The sequence below is a fragment of the Myxocyprinus asiaticus genome, chromosome 47 (genome assembly GCF_019703515.2).
Source record: "Myxocyprinus asiaticus isolate MX2 ecotype Aquarium Trade chromosome 47, UBuf_Myxa_2, whole genome shotgun sequence".
Lineage (NCBI taxonomy): Eukaryota > Metazoa > Chordata > Actinopteri > Cypriniformes > Catostomidae > Myxocyprinus > Myxocyprinus asiaticus.
In genome coordinates this window covers 26,677,938-26,689,138 of record NC_059390.1, presented here as the reverse complement: position 1 = coordinate 26,689,138, position 11,201 = coordinate 26,677,938, and the positions used below count along the sequence as shown (strand labels likewise).

The following is an 11,201-nucleotide window of genomic DNA, read 5'->3' as shown; positions in this document are numbered from 1 at the left end:
GCCTTAATGTTCTTTTTGCTCAGCAGTGGTTTTCGTCTTGGAACTCTGCCATGCAGGCCATTTTTGCCCAGTCTCTTTCTTATGGTGGAGTCATGAACACTGACCTTAACTGAGGCAAGTGAGGCCTGCAGTTCTTTGGATGTTGTTGTGGGGTCTTTTGTGACCTCTTGGATGAGTCGTCGCTGCGCTCTTGGGGTAATTTTGGTCGGCCAGCCACTCCTGGGAAGGTTCACCACTGTTCCATGTTTTCGCCATTTGTGGATAATGGCTCTCACTGTGGTTCTCTGGAGTCCCAAAGCTTTAGAAATGGCTTTATAACCTTTTCCAGACTGACAAATCTCAATTGCTTTCTTTCTCATTTGTTCCTAAATTTCTTTGGATCTCGGCATGATGTCTAGCTTTTGAAGATCTTTTGGTCTACTTCACTTTGTCAGGCAGGTCCTATTTAAGTGATTTCTTGATTGAGAACAGGTGTGGCAGTAATCAGGCCTGGTTGTGGCTAGAGAAATTGAACTCAGGTGTGATAAACCACAGTTAAGTTATGTTTTAACAGGTGGGGCAAACACTTTTTCACACAGGGCCATGTAGGTTTGGATTTTGTTTTCCCTTAATAATAACAACCTTCATTTAAAAACTGCATTTTGTGTTTACTTGTGTTATCTTTGACTAATATTTAAACTTGTTTGATGATCTGAAACATTTAAGTGTGACAAACATGCAAAAAAATAAGAAATCAGGAAGGGGCAAACACTTTTTCACACCACTGTATATATATATATTGTCTTAATGTGTATTCTATATATACTTTATTTTCCATTAAATTTTTATTAATTTATTTTATTATTATTATTTATTAAATATTTAATTCTTTTTTATTATTATTATCTATGTCTTGTTGCTGTTTTTGTATTGTTGTGCACTGGAAGCTTCTGTCACCAAGACAAATTCCTTGTATGTGTAAGCATACTTGGCAATAAAGATCATTCTGATTCTGATTCTGATTTGAGAGAATGTAGGGGTGTACTGATATCCTGGTTCAGCGTGATAAGCCAGAGCTTCAGTCGCTCATGATCATGTATAGGCAATCGATAAAAAATATTTTTTCCGCCGTGAATTTTCATTGGGGTTTCTGAAGGTTGAAGCATCCAGGATACACACACCAAATGACCATTTTGAACAATACACTTACACAAATACAAATCTACAGCAAAGATAATTAAACTTTTGTACAGCACTCCTTCTCTTGTAAACAATTCCTGCCTCCTCCTCCACGTGACACGTGACCTTACCAATGAGCTTACGTCATCCCTCTCATAAGCGCACGTCACAGAGATGTACGGAAGTGAATATTTGTAGTTATAAGTATTGTTTTGTTTCTAAACATAATCAATCGTTTGGGTTCAGAAGAACTTTATTTGTCGACTGGAGACGTGTGGATTATTTTGATGCACCCTAAATATGCATTTTGGAACATCAAAAAAATGGAGGACATTCACTTGCATTGTTTAGAGGAGGAGGCCTGAAATGAAATCTTAAATTCTGTTTTGATGAAGAAAGAAACTCAGATACATCTTGGATGGCCTGAGGGTGAGTAAATTATCAGCAAATTTTAATTTTTGGGTGAACTATTCCTTTAAAGTCTACTTTTAAAGTATGTACTTTTAAATGATAAACCGATGTTGTTATCATCCATTAGCATTGTCATAAACACCACCATTAAAGAGAAAAAAAGAAATGCAAGTTAAAACACCTTAGCAACAGTGTTTGTGTCGTTACCCACAAGCACAAACTATAATGTGTCATACAAATAGACATGAATGCAGAGCTAAATCTGATACCCACTTACATAACAGGTACATGAGTTCATGAACCGAACGAGTGCTCCTTCATGTCAGACTATTTCAAATGCATTATCAAAGTAACGAGAACACGTTTGTTAAGATAATTATTTCAAAGTGATGGATCTGCAGTTTTATATTAAATTAAGTTAGAACAAAGCTCACATCTAATTTGTCATAAATCCAATGTACTTTTTTCTTCTCTTCATTATATGCTTAGATTATCTCTTGATTTACTGACTGAACCTTATTTAAAAAACATGTACAGGTAATTGTATCTCAAAATTTCTATACTGTATATAACATAGTGTATATATTGATATACTTTTTTATACATTATACATATACATACATTAAATAAATTATAGGTTACATTATATATGTACACTATATTCCAGTCAAAAGTTTAAACACCTGACTGAATGTTTTCCATTCTCTTAAAAACCTTCTAATGTAAAACCTTTTGCCAAATTATTTGATTTAGTATTGTAGACAAACAAAAATAATAAGTAATATTATAAAAAAAAGTGTCACAATCACATTTTTATTATTATTCTTTTATTTGAAACCCAACAAACTTCTTTTTGTTGAATGTTTTGCTTGAAAAGTGTGTTTGTGCTATATACCCTTCAGATAAATTCCACTTGGTTTAATATTTTGTTATAGACCAATACATTCATCATTATTGTAACACTTTCTATGAAGCCCATATTTATAATGCATTAGTAATGTCTCATAATACACCTTATAACATGTTATAACTTATAACATTATAATGCATTATAATAATTACCTATTCACAGTTATAACTTAAGTATAATGCATTATAACACCAACAACATCCAATTTTATCTGCAGAAGTTATCATGTATTATATATATATATATATATATATATATATATATATATATATATATATATATATATATATATATATATATTTATATATTTATATATTTGTATATTTGTAATATATGTATAATAGGTATGCTTTGTGAAAAAAAAGCAATGTCTTCTTATAAACATCCATTAGATATTTTTAAGTGGTTATAAGACTTTACAACTCGTGCTGGAAATGATATACATTACACAAGCACAAAATACAAAATGACACCCATTCAATGTAAATTTTGAGATATTTGAAAAACACTGGTAAAGCTACAAGGTTAAAATATATCAGAAACTCTCTCTCTCTCTCTCTCTCTCTCATATATATGTATGTTGATCACACATGTAGCCAATCTTCTTTGGTGTAAACACACCCCAGAATAATATCAAACTGATTCTATCTTCATCTGCTGTGTTAAAATTGGATGATGCTTGTGTTATAATGCTTTATACTCTTAAGTATAACTATGAATAGAGGAAGTCTTATAATATATTATAACCAGTGGTTTGGAGTAACGGAATACATGTAACGGGATTACGTATTTAAAATACAAAATATACTGTAAGTAACTGTATTCAACTACAGTTACAATTTAAATAATGGGTAATTAGAATACAGTTACATTCAAAAAGTATTTTGATTACTGATGAGATTACTTTGCATTTTATTGTCATTTGTTTCATTTAATATTTAGTCCTTTCAGATGGAAAACATTTATACATATAAATGATGCGATCCAAAGTGCATTTGAACAGCGGTGAAACACTTTCTTATGATGTGTTACATTCATACGAGCAGACAGAGAAGTAAGTTTGAAGTAAGTTTGGAGCAGAAGAAATAGAAATAAACCTTGTGTAAATTGTCAGATTTATGCTAAGCTAAAATGCTATTTCTAGCCATTTTACATGCACGTTACCAGACACGATCATATTTTTATATCAAGAAAATTCACGTTAGATCAGAATTTCTTTTTTTTTCTAGTAAGACCTTTGATATTAGAGCAAAAATCATATTCTTGATAATAATTTTTTATTGTTTTCCTGTAAAAATATCAAAAAATCCTTAAAACAAGATCAATTTGATTTATCTTGTTTTAGAAACAACACTGTATAAGATATTTTGGTTTATCAGAGAATGTATTTTTAACATGTGTATTTTGTCTTACTGTACTGGCAGAACTTTTATAGTCAAAACAAGTGAAAAAATCTACCAGTGCTGAAGAAGTAATCCAAAGTATTTAGAATACATTACTGACCTTGAGTAATCTAACAAAATACGTTACAAATGACATTTTACAGCATGTATTCTGTAATCTGTAGTGGAATACATTTTAAAAGTAACCCTCCCAACCCTGTTTATAACTGTAGTTATAATTATTTATGAGGAGTAAAAAATTATGAGACATTGTGAATGCAGTATAATGCATGTCTAATGCCTTTAAAATGCATTATAATTATGGGCTTCATAGAAAGTGCTCCCATACAAATATATATATATATATATTTTTTTTTTTTTTTAAGTGTGGCTTGAGTGTCCAAATACTTTCTGGCCAATGTGAATCATAATATCATATATATACTGTATACGGTGTAAAGTACTTTTAGGTGTTTATTGTGTATTGTGTGTGTACTGCCCCCTATTGATACTCTGGTGATGATACAATTGAACTGTTCTGCTGTCAGAACATTTCAGAACATTTTAAAACTAATTTTGTTGGGCTGTCACTTAAAGAGACACCTGATATGATTTTGACAGATGAAGTTTATTTTTCTCTGCATCTGACATTGATAATAACTACAGCACATCAGGAGAAATATTTTTGTACAGCGTTTTTTTAAGGTTCGAACAAGAAAATGAAAAAGATGTACAGATAAGTCTTACAAAAAAGTAAAGTAGAACACAATAAAAGACAAATACATTTCTGATCCAAATCAAGAGTCATGACTGCAAATATCTTTGTACCATTCCAGTGCAGTTAAGACTACGGTAGAGTTGCATCGAGATCTGTGATGTGTCATGGATTTTTTGTAAAGATTCACACAAAACGGTAACTTTGGTCAAGAAACGTGGGAAAGAACTGACATCAACATTATAGAATAATTTAAGAGCATATCGGTTCAGTCCAGTCAACATGATGTTCACAAACATGTGCTTCATAAACGCACTGCTGATACTGCAGTCTATGATGCCCAAAGCCCAGCTTTAGGACTGTGCCACATAAACACACACACACACACACACACTGACCTACAATATCTTCCATAAGGTTCAGCAACACAAAGACTAAAGAGACTAAACAGAGCACTTCAACACTGTAGAGAAAGAAAATTACAGCAGTCGGCAGCTGATTTTGGAACCGCTGCCAATGGGAGATCAGAAATGGGAGCAGAGTTTCTGGATAGAAGCGTCACATTGATAGAGCAAAGGAGGAAATTCTTTAAGAGAATCTAAACTTCCACCATGACCTTCTAGTCAATTGGAGCAGCTTTGAGTGGGTCAGTGAAGGCCTTCCTCTAAAGATCCTTTGACCTGCCAGATCTTCACTGTCCGATCGCTGTGAAACAATTCAAGAGAGTTCAAATTACGATTTCACAGATTTTAACGGTCACTGTAAGGCAGTATTTGACACTTTCCACGAGTTAGGATACAAAATAGATATTGAAACTCAAAAACAGGAAGTATTTTTATTTCTTTTACAACTAATGGTTGGTGAAAGGGGGTGATCTTCAGAAAATGTATTTTTGTCCAGGTCAGAATGTCTAAATATTACATGAGCCATTTTATTTCACATACATTGTATAGTTTGCATCTTTTATAGCACTATTACTAAAATTTGGGACATGTCTGTATACAGTTATATACATATTCAATGAATTGGATATCAATTCAATATAATATGTACAAATTTAGACATTGTTTTATGATTTTAATTGTTTGATACAATTGAGAAGGTCAAGCATTCTAAGGCGGGACAGGCCAAAATCACCATTTAGCTACTTTTATGCTATGTTTATTTTACGTTAGATAGTAGTTTATTTAACATATACTCCAGAAACATAGGATTTATGCCTTTATTGCTTTTAAAATAAGTAATGGGACAGAAAGTGTCATTAGCATTATCTTCAATCTTCAAACTACATTCTTATACTGACACAGCCAATGGATTTGTTTTGCATTGTAAATGTGTAACCAATACAGCATCTAAAGAGCATGATTGTTTGAAAGCATATAGTTTGATTCATATATTGAATGTGTGTGTGTGTTGTTGTCGATCTGTAATCGTGTGTCACTCACTCTGATGCGGTAAAAAGGTGGCTGCTGTTGGTGCAGATGTCATTGATGGAGCTGTCATGACCTCTCACTTCTCCCAGAGCTCTGAGTGTGTCAGCGTGCCAGAATTTGAGCAGTCCGCCCCTGCAGCCACTCATAACAGCACTGGAGCCAGGGACTGCAGCCAGAGCGCTCACCACATCACAGTGTGACCGCTCTACCTGCTGCACAATAGATAAAACATGCAAACACATCAGTTTATTACATCAGAATTACTGCTGTGAGTGTGGGTTTTACTAGGGGTATTAGGGGTGTAAATATTTGTGATTCCAATACCCTGGGCGTACGTGAGGTGACAATGGATGTACGCAAAAAAAATTCTGAGATTTACCATTCTTTTAATTTCACCGCCGTATAAAATAACATTCAAACCCAGTTCATGTATTTCTCACAGCAAAAATAATTTTGTGTGCCCTCTAGTGCAGAAACACCAAAATGGTTGTGTCATAAAGGGCAGATAAATATGCAATGAAATAACCCTATCTTCTACGGTTGAAAAAAATGCATCTTCTCATGTGTCGTGCATCACACAAGCATTTATTTTCTCCAGCCCAGCACACTGCTAGGTGACGTAGCTCAGCGATAGCAAGTAAAATTGATACTTCACTGTTTTACCAGACTCGCACATGTTAGTCGTCCACGATTTTAGTTTGTCTGTTTTTTTTTCCTGCAGTAAAAAACATCATTTGTATTTAAGTTTAGATGCATAGGGAGATTCTTTTGATTCTGATGGTATAAGCTTTGATGATAGGTGTCAGACATCCGGTGCGGCCAAATAATTTTCCACATTCACAAGCAGTAATTTCCACTTACATTTGCTTGCATGCTAGAGGCCTCTTTTTACATTGTTGCATGATGTTTTTTCAGCAAATGAGCTCAACTTTAATAACAGTGTCAAATGTGACATAAAAAAGCACCTTGAGCTGACCACGCAGTTGCACAGATTCTTACCTCAATGCTCAAAGTTGGCCAGCAATGCCGTACCTGCAATGATTCACAATTCCAGGCACAGAACTGAACGCTATTCTTGCATACCGCGACGCGATGGGGAGGAGTTTTCAAGTTATGCAGTTATATTATATCTAGCATACCCATCTCAATCAGTAAGCCATTTATTCAGTATGTATATGATTAATATAAACATGTACAAATATATCATTTAATATAAAGGAGTTGTTTTACAAAGATAATTGTGTGAAATATACACATTTTCAAAATGCCTTGTGTAAATGTTATATATGCGTTAGAGAGGGGGGTACGCGAAAGGATGTTGAATGTTTGGAGGGGTACGCCACTGAAAAATGTTTGGGAACCACTGGAATAATGTACAGATTTTGCTGTTTCGGAAGGAAATTGGTACTTTAATTCACCAAAGTGGCATTCAACTGATCACAAAGTATAGTCAGGACATTACTGATGTAAAAAAAAACAGCACCACCACTATTTGAAAAAAGTCATTTTTGATCAAATCTAGACAGGCCCCATTTCCAGCAGCCATCACTCCAACACCTTATCCTTGAGTAATCATGCTAAATTGTTAATTTGGTATTAGAAAATCACTTGCCATTATATCAAACACAGCTGAAAGCTATTTGGTTCGTTAAATGAAGCTTAACATTGTCTTTGTGTTTGTTTTTGAGTTGCCGCAGTATGAAATAGACTGGCATGTCTTAAGGTCAATATTAGGTCAAAAATGGCAAAAAAGAAACAGCTTTCTCTAGAAACTCATCAGTCAATCTTTGTTTTGAGGAATGAAGGTTATACAATGCTTGAAATTGCCAAAAAATTGAAGATTTCATACAAAGGCTACAGTCTTCAAAGACAAAGGACAACTGTCTCTAACAAGGACAGAAAGAGATGTGGAAGACCAGATGTTCAACTAAACAAGAGGATAAGTACATCAGAGTCTCTAGTTTGAGAAATAGACGCCTCACATGTCCTCAGCTGACAGCTTCATTGAATTCTACCCGCTCAACACCAGTTTCATGTACAACAGTAAAGAGAAGACTCAGGCGTTCAGGCCTTATGGGAAGAATTGCAAAGAAAAAAGCCACTTTTGAAACAGAAAAACAAAAAGAAAAGGTTAGAGTGGGCAAAGAAACACAGACATTGGACAACAGATAATTGGAAAAGAGTGTTATGGATCTTAACCCCATTGAGCTTTTGTGGGATCAGTTAGACTGTAAGGTGCGTGAGAAGTGCCCGGCAAGACAGTCACATCTATGGCAAGTGCTACAGGAAGCGTGGGGTGAAATGTCACCTGAGTATCTGGACAAACTGACAGCTAGAATGCCAAGGATCTGCAAAGCTGTCATTGCTGCACATGGAGGATTTTTTTAATGAGAACTCTTTGAAGTAGTTTAAGAAGTTCTGAACATTTTGTTCAAATTGTAATAGTAATTTTTCACATTATTAATGTCCTGACTATACACTGTGATCAGTTGAATGCCACTTTGGTGAATAAAAGTACCAATTTCTTTCCATAAGAACAAAATCTGTCCATTATTCCAAACTTTTGGCCGCCAGTGTATACAGCCTTTGATGTGAGCCTGTAGACAGCCTATGATGCATAAAAATGCTATCTAGGTAGGTAGCTAATTAGGGTTTGGAACATACCATATGGTTTGGTATAGTCAGTCTGCAAGCTATGATTGATCATGCTCTTCCTCTCTTGTTCCTTAACTCCCACCCACTACTGCTAACCTTTCTTCAGTTCTTACCTGTTGAAGCTGTTTGCTGGCCAGGTCCCATCTCTTAATGCAGCAGTCTCTGGCAGCAGTGTACAGAGAATCACCCTGCATGGCCAGAGCCTCCAGATTGTCTTGATGGGCTGGGTCAAAGTGATGTGTGGCGCTGATGCTGCCCTGAGCGCCTTCTGCCACATCAAACATCTGCGACAGAAACGAAAGGGCTTAGGGACAATTCACACCGAGAACGAAATGGAAAAACACAACAAATCAAAAAGGAAAGGTCTATTCACATCAAGATCGAAACAATAAAACAAAATGATCACAGACAAAAGGTCTATTCACACAATAATGAAATGAAAAAGCAGAACGAACCACAGATAAAAGGTGTATTCACGTAGAGTGAACTAAATATGCAAAACGAATCACAGACGAAAGGTGCATTCCCACCGAGTGAAACATATAAGCAAAATTAATCACAGACGAAAGCTCTTCACACCAAGGATATAAAAACAAAGAATTGCAGATGAAAAGGTCTTTTTACACAAAGAATGAATAGCAAAACAAAATCACAGACGAAAGGTGTATTCACACTGAGAATAAAATAAAAATGCAAAACGAATCACAGACAAAAGGTCTATTCACACAGAGAGCAAAACGAAAGAGCAAACTAAAAAAAGCAAAACCAATTGCAAACAAAAGGTCATGGATGAAACAGCAAAGCAAAACAAATCAAAGATGAAACGTTTCTTCACACCGAGAAAGAAATGAAAATCTAAATGAAAAAGCAAAACAAATCATAGACGAAAGGTCTTTTCACACAAAGAAAGAAACGAAAAAGCACTCTGGTCACACATTGCCTTTTTGTCAGCAAATCGCTTTTTCTACTCAAAGATCAATAATATCAAGAAGAGGTAAGGTTTTTGCTGAACGAAGGAAAAGATATATAGCTTTTAATTCTTTGTTGCAAATACTTGCAGAGAATCTGTGTGAATAGGCTTTAAAAGACACATTACTCACAGTTTGTGAAGACAGTAAATCTAATGAATATCTTAATAGAAGGGGTGGGAAAGCATTTTCTGCTATTTTTAATCATATTTATTTCACTGGAGAGCCATATTAATGATTTAGAGGTATTGTTTGTGCTCAGACAACCATAAATTAGCTGCAAAAGCCTGTGTAATTGTGCATGAGCTGTGACCGAAAGGTGAAAATTATCATCTGGAAATCAACCTAACCACTCCCCAAAGGTGCTCTTTTGTTAGTTCACAGTGAGGGTGTTAACATACCTTCACGGTGTGATCTTTCGAGCCTGTGATGACCATATCTTGACCCTTCCCCATCTGGTCTACTGTAAGACACATTACCGGTCCCAAATGTCCCGTCAGTTTCCCTGTAGACACAAACCTAATGTGGACAGAGAAGAATTGTGTGAAAAAAGACGGTCAACATGAAAACAAAATTCACCCAAGAATTTTTTTTTGTCTTAATCAAATATAATAACTTGCTCTATGTCTGAAATTACTTTTTCTTTTCTGCTGACGTCAACTAGGCCGTGTGGGCTATTGGATAATGTTCACCAGTAGCCAAATAGCTATTTAGGCAATGTTTTAGCAAACTTACATTCAGGTCAGGCTTCATTCTGGTATTAAATGTCCAATTGTCATGATCTAATCAATTCCTGATGGATAAATTTAAGTCCCTACATCTTTTTCCCCTTCTGAATATTCAGTTTCACTTGGAAATATGTCACACTAGGAAAAGACAGTTGTGGTAAAATAGAGAGTACCTTCTCAAATCCCACATCCTGACTGTGTTGCCAGATGCAGCATACAGAAAAGTTCCGGAAGGATTGAGGGTGATCTGGTTGATCTGGTTTTCTCCTGGTGGGATGGCAACAGAACTGCTGCTCATGGCAGCACAGGAGTCACCTTGAGACACCTGTCCAGAAGAACTGAAGGACAGAGACAGTGCTAAAAATCCACAACCAGTGGCATCAGAAAAACATTGCGCTTTAATAGAATAACATAAAAAATACATTTTAAAATGTATGGACCAATTTGTGGAATTTCAGCCAAGCAAATTGTCAATGGAGAGTCAAAATGTATGCCTTGTTTTTCGAACTGGTGTGAACTAGGGTCAGGGCTGTACAATATACATAAAATATTTCAGAACATTAAGAGACGTTGTGAAAATTGTTGTGATTTTAATGCACTTTTTATTTGGCTATTTAGACTGTGCCTGTAGACTAGTTTTATGCCCCTTTCTTGTCTCAAGATGTGCGAGTATGACAGCATTTTAATAGTGTCTCTTATTTAAACCTCAATAGCAAAAATGGTGATAGAGCTCAGAAGTTCAAACAATACATAAATTAGTTATTTTGCATTGTCTGATTTAATGGATTGGTGGTTCAAAACGTTCTGGTTACGAGATGTTGTGTCGATGTAGTGATACTAA

General features: G+C 35.1%; 1 protein-coding gene across 7 annotated transcripts in view; it reads right to left on the bottom strand.

Annotated features, from left to right (window-relative positions):
- Nucleotides 1–4,470: 4,470 nt before the first annotated feature.
- The window catches only part of LOC127436991 (kinesin-like protein KIF21A), a 107,508-nt gene continuing 100,777 nt past the window's right edge, over nucleotides 4,471–11,201 (bottom strand). For all 7 annotated transcript variants that reach the window (XM_051691549.1, XM_051691552.1, XM_051691551.1 and 4 more), the window contains 5 exons: nucleotides 10,534–10,698; nucleotides 10,034–10,151; nucleotides 8,778–8,948; nucleotides 6,022–6,221; nucleotides 4,471–5,281 (listed from right to left, as the gene is read on the bottom strand). In XM_051691549.1, the coding sequence (XP_051547509.1) occupies nucleotides 5,224–5,281; nucleotides 6,022–6,221; nucleotides 8,778–8,948; nucleotides 10,034–10,151; nucleotides 10,534–10,698 (712 nt within the window). In that variant the 3' untranslated portion in view covers nucleotides 4,471–5,223. The remainder of the gene's footprint in view (nucleotides 5,282–6,021; nucleotides 6,222–8,777; nucleotides 8,949–10,033; nucleotides 10,152–10,533; nucleotides 10,699–11,201) is intronic.